The following is a 13,288-nucleotide window of genomic DNA, read 5'->3' as shown; positions in this document are numbered from 1 at the left end:
TCACTCAACAGCGCACAGCATTACGTACGTACAGTGAACGGCACGGTTATTTAGCTACCCAGTGTGACGTTGACACCTCTCTGGAATAATTTCAAAACCTAATGATTGTCTCACAGGTGATTGTGTCCATCACTTAGGTTATTAGGAAGACAAATTTAATAGTGTTCTGACTTACAAAAATCTTGTAAGCTACATAATACTCTACATAACACTGCTTGTACAAAACAAAAGCATCGTACTATCTGTTCATTCTATGTGTTCCTACAAATACTGTAGTATGTACTTAGCAGACAATTACTAGCTTGGTCAGTGAGAGGCCAAGATACAGTTATACTTCTGCAGTATGGTGTAGGTCCTAAGCAACCTGTTTCAGTGATTAATATTGACAACACTGCATATTTTATCAACTGGCAACAATAACTCCACAAGTTAAACAATACAGTACATGTGAGCTGTACAACATACTGGAGTGCACACTTAAGACACTAATTAAATGTAATTGGCATTTTCATTGATACTGAAATGCTCTCTCTACTGCTCCTCCTAGCAGGCACACAGTCCCAAGTACTGTACATGAACGGTGGAAATTTAAGTGGAAACAGAGGGCTGCAGCACGGGTGAAAGAGCATAAAACAGCGCACTGCACAGTATGTTATCCGTCATCAATAGGAAACTGTGGTATCGCCTTATTTTCATATCACAGGTCATTTGTAAGGCTGGTCCTAAAAGCAGAAAATGAGTAGCCTTTTAATTTGGAGTTGTTCCAGTTTTCTTCCTCAGTGTTTCACTACAGTCATCAGTGTAAACACTGTCCGCCCACCACATCTGATGCCATGGTGAGGTCACTTTCCTGGGCTCTAAAAGCCCCTTTCCACTTCCACACAGATGGTTAAGTGATGTTTTTCTCCTTGTCATTAAAAAAAATCACTTCATAAATAATGTTCCCATCACCTGTAAAGCTTACAGGAATAATTTGATGCTTTAATGCTCTTAAAGGTGTCGTTTTGTTTTACGAGCTTTCAGCGAGTCCACAAATCAGCAGAGTGTGGGGGGGCTTTGCAGGGCATGATGGGTAGGACTCCGGTGTGGTACAGGAGGGGTGTTTCAGCTCACCTCTCCCAGCATGAAGCTACAAGTGTGTGTCTGTGAATGTGGTATGCTCCTTCCTCACGGTACTGAAACCCTTCATCGTGTCCACCGGCTCCTCGTCCTCCACACACTGGAAGGGACACAACACAAAGTCAACAACGTGCAAAGAAACTGCACTCTAACGTGAGGTCCTTAATGAATTCTTTAATTAATATGTAAGCTTGAGATTAAAGAACGGCGTTTATGACCGAAAGGTTTCCAGCTGGAGTCCCAGAGCGGCACTGCTGGTGTATCTCGAGGACAGGACTTAAACCAATTAAATACTGCAGCTGTGTAAATATCACAGGGCTAGAATGGTAAGAGGAAAGTCTCTTTGCGTAAAGGGTCTACAGATCGGCTGAAAGTCAAGTTTTTGCATGAGATGTGACTAAATTAAGTGAAGCGGCAGCGGTGCAGAGCTGTGCGCCATGTCCCAGTGCATTGTGGATGGTGACTCACCATGCCGCTGTCATAGCCCTGCACGCTCCTAGGCTCCCATGGCCCATCCTCCAGCAGGGACTTCTTGTCGTGGGTGCCGATGAGCCGGCTGATACTACTGCGCAGAGAATTCTGGGAGTAGGCGTGGCTCAGTGGGCTCTGATTAGTGACACGGAGTACAGGTGTGGTGCGTGAGCTGCTGTCCACCATCTTGATGTCTGTCAGGCCCTGATGGAGGAGACAGTCTCAGTCTATGGCTTCTGCCAGTGTATATATTGTGTACTTTTATGAGGTTTGGCAGAGTTAGAGCAGACTTTGAGTGAAAAGTCTTGCTATTTTAAAAGAAACTATGGGGTCAAAGGCCACAAGCCCTGCAAAACAACACCCACAGACAGAGATGAAGTCACAGATTTTACTTCCCAGTTAGTTTTCAAGCATCATTTCTAACTCAGAGGAAGAATTAGAGCCCGAAAGAAAGGAAGGAACTGGGAAACACCAGCCCACAGCAAACTCTCTGACCAGAACAATTTTGGAGCGAAGCAGGGCGGCTCAGGACCCCGGTGCCACTCATACCTCCGTGTGCCGCGTAAAGCCCTTTAGGGTGACGTTGCTCGATGAATCTGTGGTGTCCGCCACGGCCTCGGACTGGAAGCAGAGAATCAGCGTGTGAAGGCCTGCTCGCTACACCATAGCTTACCGCTGCGGAGGTGCTGCCGCTGGGCCTCGGGATTGCAGAATTCACACTAGAGCGGTTGGCTGAACAAGGGCTCTTTGGCAGGAAGAAGCAAGATGAAAGAAGATCCGCGAAAGTAGAGTCCAGAGTAAAGCGAAATAAAGGGAAAGAAAAGATCAGGCTTTAAATTCTTAGGAGAGAAGAATGAAACAAGAGAGTAAGCTACAATTCTCTCACTACGCACATTTACTACAACCAAGATAATATTTTTAATATTAAAATGTAGTAATAGAATTCTGAAATGTTGCTAGAAAATGCACTGCATTTCGTTTCACAGCACGCCACTGTATTTGTGAGGTTCCTCGCTAACATCTCTGCTTTGCCTTTGTCACCACAAGGGGGTGCTTTTGTTTAGGTGGAGTTGAAAGACTGACTGCCGCCCCTCTTGTGCTGCAGCTGTCACAGCAGGGGAGCAAAGAGCAGACACATGAGGGCAGACACAGAATATTCAAATCTGTTATTAATAAGAGAAAAAAAACACATATTAATCAAAGCAAAAAAGTCATATCCTGTGTAGTGCCGACTGTGATACATTTGATACCACTGTACAGAAAACTATTATTGTTACAGTCCTTAAATAACATGGTTCAAGTGAGGAAAGACCTACATCCTGAGGTTATATGGTAAAACGGGAGAGAGTATGTGCGATGTAGGAATGACTTCTCTCACCGTGTAGGAGTCGGGAGGTGGGCACACCCCCATGGAGTTCCTCTTCTGCAGGGGTAGCAGCGGGGGGCGCTCTCGCACAAAGGGCCGCTTCTTGAGTGCCCTCTGCAGGATGAGTCCCAGCAGGAGAGCGAGCAGGAAGAGGCCCAGCACGGCCATGAACACGATGAACCACAGCTCTGTGTAGAACATGGTCCTGGACTCCTGCGCACCGGTCTTCCCCACGGCCGTGGGGTCCACCGGTCCTGCAGCGATGTGGCGCGATGCCGGTGAGGAAGGGATGGTGCTGAGTTGCTTCCCCTTACAGCATGCTTCAAAAGTACTTCTTTAAAATGACTTTAAACAGTGTTTCAGTCTCTGGAGTGTCGTCCGGTAAAAAGTGCACGTACACACCACTCAACCTTCTACATCTGAGGATAGTTTTGAAAAGGTTGGGCTGTCTGATGGAATGTCTAATTAAAATATTTTGCCAACAATAATGGCATAAAAATAAAATCAAGAAATACTCTAATAGAGCAGAGTATTTAAAATAAACAGGGTTTCTGCATCATTAAACAATTACGGTAAATCCTGCATGTGACTTTGCTCCTCCTTCTATAATCATGTTTATCGAGTTAAGTAAAGCATGTAAAAAAGTGAATGGTGTGTATTATAAAAAAAACCTGGAGATGTGCTCTCCTTGCTCTGCACTGTTAACCCTGTTTTCATTGTCAGCCTATGAACGGTGAAAAATGAATTTGTCAGATTAGCGTTAAGATTAGTTACCTGTATGCACATAATTTTACGAAACTGAAATAGCTTGTTTGTTGCATTATAAATCAAAAGTCTCACATATATAATTAAGGTCTTTTTAAGTATGTCACTTTTAAGTGTTCTGGCTATTTATTGTTATTTATTGTTATTGTTACTGGCATTATTGTTTTTCGTGTAGTACTACCTATTGTGTTGTCTACAGTCTGTGGAGAAGCACTCAAGCAAGAATTTCATAGCACTTTGTACACAGTACTTATACTTATGACAATAAACCTTGAACTTGAATGTCTGATTGCCAAATCTATATACAGGAATAAGCTAAGATTATTATTTAGATACCAAGTAAAAGTGCTGTGTCTGCTGTCAGGACACACAGACAGATAGGAGGGACTCACCAATGCCAGTCGCTGTGTTGTACGTGATGAGAGGCGTGGTGGCGCTCCCCATGTCGGTGCTGCAGGTGACTTGGAAGACAAAGGCTACAAAAATCCCATTTTACATTACAAAATAATTTTTCTTCTGACAAGGTTGTGAAAATGAAACATCGCTTTATTCATGTTGTGCGACACTTTATCTTCTCATTGAGTCTTATTGCAGAAACAGTGGAGAGCTACATGTTAATGTGTACAGCGGTAGTAGTGTTACTGTGTTCACGTACAGAGAGTGGAGAGGTACATGTAGATAACAGTCTGTGGATGGAGGGACAGGCAGAGAACGTACTTTTGTCGGATGTGCGGGGGATAGATATAGAGGTGTGAAAGCCACTGTAGATGCGCAACCCATTCTCTGTGAGAACAAAGTCCCGTAGCTCCCCGTTGAGGGCAAACGAGTGGCTCCACTCCAGGAACATCGTGGTCAGGTTACTCTGCACTAGAAACGGAGCTCTGTACTGGGGGACTGGACAAGAACAATAAGAGGGTGGAGTCAATAATGTGACAGACATACAGACTTCATTAAACATTTATCTCAGGCTTCAGCAGCAAAGGAAAGTGTTTAACAGACAAAACGGTCGTGAGCTCAGCAGGAAGGGCTGAAGGCAGAAAGACAATGTAGGACCTAATCGGTGGGGGGGGGGGGGCAGGGAATTTCAAACATATTAGCTACCACTAGGGGCAGGAAAGATACGGTCCTTACGTTCTTTCAGCGTAGCAAAGGGAGTCCACTCGGAGGCGGCGCTGCCCATGTTGTTGTAACAGGCCACACGAAGCTTATATGCAGTGTACGGCTCCAAGCCTGTAATGTTGAAGCTCCGCTCTTTACCAAAAAAGCATGTCTCATCTGGTCCGGGGGTGCAGGTGGTAGCTATGGGCTGGGGAGTCTGTGGACAGGCAGTGTGTATGTGGAGCTCACAGCTGGAGGAGTAACACAAAGAGGGGAATAAGACCCAGACAGGCTAAACTCCCTGCACAAAGTATAACTGCTAAATTGTCATCTACATAACACTACACCACATGGGTGACGTGGACAAGACTTGTATGGGACAAACTGGGTAGAAGAATCAAAGCAAAGCAACACTCAAGTGTCCTCCATCTCTGGGAACAGCTGCAGGAGAACTGGGAAGACATGGGGCTCACTTCCTAATGAAACTTGTTTGACCAAAAACCTTGTGAAAAGGTGTACTTAGACTTGGCTGTCGCACAGAGCAGATGTGGACCCAATTGCAGAACCGTTTACTAGAAAGATACTTGGGGCTAGGCAATACTCAGAGTCGAGGACAAGCGTGGTTCAATCCGAGGCGCAAACGGGGTCTGAGGAGAAAATCCGAAGTCGTGGTCGATGCCGTAGGAAACAGGAACAGGGACAAGGACAAGGAGCTGGGCGTGGGAACAGGGAGGAGGCTGGGTAAGGTACTGAAGAAGAGCCATGAATGCAAGAGGACAGTTGTCTCAAAGAGATTCCGCAACTGGGAAGAAGCTGAGGATGGTTTTTATAACTGACTGCTGCAATTGCCTTCAGGTGCTTAACTGGAGTCAGGTGCTGCTGGTTGTGGTGCAGACGTAGTCGTGACATTGGTACTGCATCTCATTTGATTGTTATTGTTAATTTGTTCCTTAGTTGATTTCATCCAAAGCAGCTTACAATATATAGAGATGGACAGGTTTGTAGTTTCATGGTAGCTTGGACTTAAACCAGCAACCTTCACATTTCAAGGTCATGCTCTGAACTGTTACCCTTTCTGTCATTAATATAGATTCTTTGTCCTTGAATACAGAGTGACAGTTTCTTTATTCAGCTTTACCCTCAAATTGGTTGTCCCAACCATCCTGATCTACTGTACATATATGGCATTCATAGCGCACGGGATAATTTGTCCTCCAGAACGACGCTGCTATGGAGGTAATGCTCGGTGACACTCAGGGGCAGGTATAGTTTCACATCTTTATATGCTGGTAACAATACCTCTCGATGATGCCATTAGGCGAGAGCGGTTGGTCCCACTCGGTCAGGGCTGAGCGTGAAGTCAGCACAGCGATGCGGGCCGGGGGCTGCTGGGCTGGGGGAGCTGGCTGGGTGAGTAACTCCCTGGGGGGACCACGGGTGCAGCACAGAAAGCAAGTACAGGCCTCAACCCTCACTGAGTAGAGCGTGAAGGGGTGCAGGCCGTAGAGAGTCTGCTGGCGGGAGGTTCCTTCAGACAGCTGGAGAAGCAAGAGAGAAGCACGCAAGGATAGTTCAGTTGCCATTATTTCTGCGGGTGTTGTGGGTAAAAAGTTAAAGATGGTAGCATGTTGGTTAAGGAAACTTGATGTAGCCTGAAGGTTGCCTCTTCAAGTCCCCCAAGGGGCCATACAGTAAGCTACTATGTTGTGCATGTTAAAGAATCCTTCCTTAAACTTTTTGCCACAGGCATTTATAACACGAGTAAAAAATAAGGTAAGTGGAAAAATGACCCCAGATAGTATGCACAACATACTGTATGTCTTCTCCTACATTAACTATAGTCTTTTACTCTGTGTCTGGGTCAACAAGTGAAATTTTTTACAATAAAGGGCCATAGTGGCATTAAAAAAGTGTGTACCAGAAGGTTTGTGCCTTTGCTCTCAGCAAACACCCTGTACAGGCTGATGAGTCCATTGGGCTTGGTTGGGGGGCTGATGTCCACCACTGCTGATGTGGCACGGATGAGCTGGAAGGTGGGGGGGGGCACGTCCTCGGGCGGTGCCGGACCTGTCCTTCCCCAGGCCCAGGGGCTGGCAGAGCGGCCCACTGAATTTACTGCCCACACCTACAGACACGGACACAGTGGGTGGATGCAAAAACGCCCTTAAAAGACGTCAGATGTGCAGGTTGTACATCACAGGGTTGCGTCAACTTGGTCAGATCACCCTGACTGACTGTACAGTCACATCACCCCGATCGTCCTCAAACAAAATCAATAATCAGACGTACGAGACATACTTTTTATGAACTGGGGCATCAAGTCAACACTCAGCTACAATGTCATTATTACTTGTGAATTGACTTATGAGTTTTTAATCTAAAATGCCCAGGAGGGTGGGCAGCCATTGGAATTTGGACCCCAAGAGGTTTTTTTCTCCCTTGACTTTCGGTTGGGAGTTTTTTGTTCCTTTCTTCGTGGCCAGTAGGCATACTTATAGCTTCAATAACTGCATGGATAATGTATTGCTGTAGTATATAGTCAACTGCCTTATTTGTTTCTTTGTCTTTGTCCCCTGAGCCAATGCCTTTGTTCAGCACCCTTCGTCACTGTGTGACAAGAGCGCTCTATAAAAATGAATTGAACTGAATTCACACCACCAAACGAAAGTACTGAATAGTAAAACAACGGTGTTCTTATATCAGTGGTTTTAAATATTTATACTACAGGAAAGCATGGAGGAACAGCGAGCAGTGCTGGTGCCTCTCAGTTCCTGGTCTGTAGGGTTAGACATGATTGCAAATCAAACTCACTCTGAGTGGAGTCTGAATGTTCATTTAATTTCATTTACACATTTAACTTTTCTCCAAAGCAACTTGCGATGTTAGTCTACCCACAGATTTTTACCCATTAATACAACTCTATAAAAGCAATTTTAGGGAAAGTACCTCACTTAAGGGTACTACAGCAGACAGTGGGATTCAAGCTGTGACCCCCAAATGCAAAGGGAGCAGCTCTAACCCCTAGACCCCCTACTATTGGCATGGGTTTCCTCCAGATGCTCCAGTTTCTTCCCAGAGTCCAAAGATGTGCAGTTTAGATGAATTGGTGGCTGTGAATTTTGTGTGTGTGTGTGTGTGTGTGTGTGTGTGTGTGTGCGCCCTGTGTTGGACTGGCATTGCATCCAGGGTGTACCCTGCGTCGTACCCTGTGCTTCTGGGATAGGCTCTGGAACTATCGTGTATTGGACAAGCTGTTATTAATAATGGATGGATGGATTAGATTTCATAGCTAATCCTACAGGGTAACGGGCACTCAAAATGTTTAGAAAATATGCTGCAACGGAAAGCAGCTCAGTAGGAAGGCAGACCATATTGGCTGTGCACATTTTTTGATTCTCAGTAGTGCTGAACTTCACTTTTTGTGTCTGTTAGGATATTTGTTCTCTAAAGGAAGGAAACATCAACAAGAGAACTAGCCATAGGTGTTCACCTTAACTACTGTAGGCATATTCAGCCCAAACATCAGCACATATTAAAGAAGACCTCTTGGACGAATCTGCATGAAAATCAAATTTCACCTTCATCAATGGGTAAGCGAACACATGGAAAGTGAGGTAATCTTATTTATCGGGAAGCATTTGTATAATTACGCATGAATACCATAAAAGGTCACAGCAGGTCGGGATTTGCATGAGTAAGTAATTTGTAGATTGTCAGACGTAACCGAGGTGGCAGATGGATGTACCAGTGTATAGGGTTAAATTAGCCTCAATAATAGGCAATTACACTGTGATCAATCAGGATGATAGATCTAAGTGGCAATACGCGAGGACTGCAACCAGCGTCGGTAGAATTGGCATTCCTTGCGAGGCCCAGCTGCCGAAGTGTCAGAGTTGCGTGTCAGCATTTGTGGAGGGTCACAGAAAGGCCGTCTTGTCACCCAGATGCAGAAAAGGTCACCGAAGAGGAGGGGGGAGTGACACGGAAAGGGAGGGTGAGCGGCTCAAAGTCTCATCACTCTTTCCATCTGATTGTTCTGACAGACTGGATTTGACATGAATAGATATTCAAATAGCAATAGGGACAAGATTATACACTTTATACACTTGCAAAATTCCTGGCCTACCTTGTGACACGAACAGAGACGACGTCATTACAACAGCTCTCTTATTATTATACAGTTAAAATTAGTACCACTCTTAAATCTTTATCATTTAGTTTTATGCAAATAAGCTTTTTAATACCTGAAATGCCCCTATGTGTCTGGCTCACATTGTTAGTGATCAGTTAGTTATTAATTTAAATATTATTTTAAACATAAGTCTCTGTCTTTGATATGTCTAATAATACCTCTACTACTCAAAAGTATTTCCTAGTTGATCTTTGAGCATTTATTTTAAGCATTGTTCACAGTTGTTCCAAAGTTAAAATGTTTCACTGAATGCATACAGTGGAATAAAAAGATTTTCTGAACACTTCTGTACTCTTTAAAGCAAGAAACCCTAGTTCTGTTGGCTCGACCCCTAATCATTGGCATTGTGGTGACCCTCACCTGTGATCCTCCACCATTCCCAGCCTTCTGTATCGTGTCATAATTTTCTGCTCACAATTAAGAACAAACAAAAAAGGCAAACTCTAATCAGACTGTTTCCGCCTAGGCCCTGCACCTCGCAGGCGTCACAATCAAATGCTAATGCTGTTTTGTTCTAAAGGGTAGACTGTCAATTAAAGCGGTCTGGCGCATCCTGCCAGTACCCGTGAATAGACGTTCAGCATTGACCAAGCACACCGGACTGAAATGGACAAGGAAGCGTATTACTCATTTGATTAAGTAATTGGCGATGCAGTGATACTGCATCAAAAGAAATAAACGAGTTGGCGTTCTCTCATGAGTTGCATTTTGGCCTGAGAAAAAACCATTACCTTACTGTAGATGTAACAGCAAGTACCGCAGTGGTTAAGAGCACAGACTGGTAACCTGAAGGTTGTTTGTTCACGTACCTGGAACGGCCCTGTTGTAGTATCCTTAAGCAATGTACTTAACCTGAATTGGTCAAATAAAACATCTGTTATGTAAAACTGTAAGGTGCTTTGAAGAAGAGGGTTATTAAAGCGATAAAATTGTGAATTAATAGCAATAAATTCCTTTACAAGAATGAACAATTTTAATCACGGCGAAACTGTGTCCAACTCTGAAACTTTTCCGCGGCCATTCCTTCCCATGCTAAAATTCTGTACCTGATACTCGTATGGAGAGTATGGAAGAAGCTTGTTATCCTGGTAGGATGTTGAGATGTTCTTGTACACTAGCATAGCCCCTACAGGTGTGGTGTTGTCCAGGATGTGCCTCCTGTACAGCTCAAAGTGCTGGATCTTTCCATTGGGGTGCGCCGGTGGAGACCAGGAGATCAGGAAGGTGTTCTCTGTTCCATCCATGCCCATCTGGAGCTGCAGCACCGGTGCACTCTGGCCAGTGGGGGGTGCCTCCAGGGTCTGCGCTGTGGCCCAGTCGCTGGAAGCACAGCCCAGCAGAGTGCAGGCCTCCAGTCTCACATCATATCTAGGCCAGATGTATGCAGACAACAGTCATAACAGTGATGATAACTACAGAACTACCACTGGCATTGCAACTACGCCTAAATAAGCAAAATAAAAGGCTCTGCTGTATGGTGTACACATTCTCTTTAAATAACACTGGTGAAGTAGTCATTTTAAAGAGGAATGTACAACTGTAGGTGTTATTTCTAGAACTTTCCACTGACAGATCACAGGTCACTGTTTTCATTTATACTGCTTGGCATTAATTTAATTCTGTGTATGGACACAAGAGCCATTGAGATGTGTCTAAAATGAATTCACTGAGATTGTCACACAATCCCAATACCACCTTGGTTCAGGAGACAGAGGTCCTTTCCCCAGTTCAGGTCATTTGGAGCGATAGAAAAGGGCTTGGAGCAGAATAGGAGGAAGGTCGGCCATACAAGGTTGGCGATGGGCTGGTGATAACGCTGATGAGCTATTATTATCCACAGCTTATCTGTATTTCACTTCAACATATGTATACAGGCAGGGCCTTCAATCACAGTGCATTTGAATGGTCGCCCATCTTTTGTCTAGTCTTGGCAAATGGACACATGAGCACATCCTCAAGGTTGACTTTTTTGCTTTCTGATTCTCAGCGTCCCCGTCTCCTCTGTCTCCCTCCTTCTACAGAAAGGGTGCAGTGTGGGGGATATCACCGACACTTTCCTCAGGGGGGACTAACTTCTCAGTAATGTCATTGTGCAGAACAAGGACAATCACATGATTCTCTTGCAAAAAGGCTGTTGATCTTTAGAACGAGCTCATGGTGTCACTGTATATGTTTCATAGAAACCACAATTTAAAACTTCAATATAGTTCTTTCATGTGTACACCTGCTATTTGTCATGAAATGAAAGTTCAGGAAAATGCATGAGTAGAGCTGTTTAACTCTGGGTCCTGAAAGGCTACGCCTTCCAGCTCTACTTATTCCCCAAGAAATTTCATATAGGCAGGGAAATGGGTTCAGTCAAGACAGCGAGTCACTCGCTGATTTTTGCTAGAGCGAAAACTTGTGGAACTGGCCCTCCAAAACAGAAGCTGACCAGCCCTATGCTAGACTCTGAGACTGTGACCATGTATTAATGCTTAAATAAGATGGCTCATGAGACAAGCCTGGGTGAGGGATGTGACTTACCTGTAATATGGCTTCAGGCCTGAGAGGAAGAAGGAACGACTGAAGAAGGCACTGTGCTCCGAGGGGAAGGTAAAGCTCTTGAGGGTGGGCTCGGCCGCATCCCGCGTGAAGATTGTGTAGTTGCAGATTTCCCCATTGGCACGGACAGGGGGGTCCCAGGTCACGAGGATGTCCGCAGAGCTGGATGGCTGTAGTCTTGGGGGGGGCACCCCAGAAGGTGCTGAGGGACTGGTCCTGGCTCTGGCCACTGAGCTACTGATGCTTCCCTGACTGTTGCTGGCAGTCACAGTGTAGCTATACTCCACATTTGGCAGCAGGGTGAAGTCGTGGAACCTGGTGTCGGTGCCAGCGTAGATGAGCAGGCCATCCCTCCGCAGCTCGTAGCCCATGATAGCTCCATTGGGGTGCTCAGGCTCTGTCCACAACACCTCCACAGATTCGGAGCCTGTCACTTTCAGGACAGGGGCACCCATGCCTGTAGGTGGGGCTTCACTTGTGTGGACAGATGTGGGCAGACTCTCCATGCAGCCACCATTCGTGCAGGCAACCAGGATCAGCTGGTAGTACTTGTGTGGCTGCAGACCCGAGACTGACGCTTGTGGTTCTTTCCCACTGTAGATCTCTTCACCATTAAGCTTTAGAGAGTAGCCTGTGATCACTCCATTCTGGATAGGTGGCACAGTCCAGGAAACGTTGACGTAGGTTGAGGAGACCTCAGTCACTGTTGGTGGTGCCACTGCAACAGGGGGTGCCTCCAATGTTATGATCTCCTGCAGTGGGCTTGTGACACAGCCCTCCATGGTACAGGCAATGACTGCGTAGCTGTAGGGAGTGTATGCAGCCAGATCCTCATCAGTGTAGTTGAACACACTGGAGTCAAAACTAAAGTGGAAGCCGAAACTGTTTCGTTGGATCCGATATGAAAGAATAACTCCATTGGGCTCCTCTGGGGGCTTCCATGACACCAGCACTGCATAAGGGTTGCCCTGAACATGGGTAACCGTGGGAGGTGCAAGGCCTTTTGGGGGTGCTTGCCGGGTATGCACCGCTGTCCAGGCACTGTCAGCATAACCCGCTGTGTTCCAGACTCGTATCCGGAACTTGTATCTAGTCCACGGGTGTAAACCAGTGATGTTGTGGGAGAAACTGCTTGCTTGTATTCTATTTTCTGTGAAAAGGGTACTTTCATGCTCAATGCCATCCACCCCCTGAGCCAAGCTGATCACCTGGTACTGGGTTATCCTGCCATTGGTCTGGGTGGGTGGAGACCAGTGCAACTCCACACTACTTGCTCCCACATGCCAGGCTACTGGGGCAGGCTGGGAGGAAGGTGGGGCCTCCTCCGTGATGACAGCCTGTGGGGTGGTCCTGGTGCAGCCCGCCTCCGTACAAGCCTCCAGAACCAGGGTGTAGACCGTGTAGGGCTCCAGGCGCCGGAACAGGAACTGACGTGACAGTCCGCTGAACTCCAGATTGCCCTCATTGTAGATTTTATACACCTGTGGGTGAGGGATTAGAGCAGCTCATCAAAAATGACCTTAAAACAATATTAAACTCACCAAAGCATGGTAAGGAATGAAACAAAATTTGACACATAGTGTATTAACAACTCAAAAATTATATCACTAATGAACTAAGAATTCCCATGACTATGTTCTAGAGAAGCAAGATGTAGTATGACAATGAAATACTGCTTAAGCAACAAGCATCATTCCAAAACACCTTCAAGTTTTTTTGAATCTAAAACTGCA

General features: G+C 45.6%; 1 protein-coding gene across 1 annotated transcript in view; it reads right to left on the bottom strand.

Moving 5' to 3' along the window:
• Positions 1-587: 587 nt before the first annotated feature.
• The window catches only part of ush2a (Usher syndrome 2A (autosomal recessive, mild)), a 195,942-nt gene continuing 183,241 nt past the window's right edge, over positions 588-13,288 (bottom strand). Inside the window, exons 62-72 of the mRNA XM_018726893.2 lie at positions 11,538-13,036; positions 10,058-10,379; positions 6,738-6,944; positions 6,119-6,357; positions 4,853-5,070; positions 4,439-4,615; positions 4,114-4,197; positions 2,969-3,210; positions 2,264-2,335; positions 1,588-1,794; positions 588-1,219 (exon numbers count right to left, since the gene is read on the bottom strand). Coding sequence (XP_018582409.2) covers positions 1,130-1,219; positions 1,588-1,794; positions 2,264-2,335; positions 2,969-3,210; positions 4,114-4,197; positions 4,439-4,615; positions 4,853-5,070; positions 6,119-6,357; positions 6,738-6,944; positions 10,058-10,379; positions 11,538-13,036 — 3,357 coding nt within the window. The 3' untranslated portion in view covers positions 588-1,129. The remainder of the gene's footprint in view (positions 1,220-1,587; positions 1,795-2,263; positions 2,336-2,968; positions 3,211-4,113; positions 4,198-4,438; positions 4,616-4,852; positions 5,071-6,118; positions 6,358-6,737; positions 6,945-10,057; positions 10,380-11,537; positions 13,037-13,288) is intronic.

The sequence above is a fragment of the Scleropages formosus genome, chromosome 15, assembly GCF_900964775.1.
Source record: "Scleropages formosus chromosome 15, fSclFor1.1, whole genome shotgun sequence".
NCBI lineage: Eukaryota > Metazoa > Chordata > Actinopteri > Osteoglossiformes > Osteoglossidae > Scleropages > Scleropages formosus.
The sequence above is the reverse complement of the archived record's forward strand: the minus strand, read 5'-3'. Positions and strand labels throughout refer to the sequence as shown.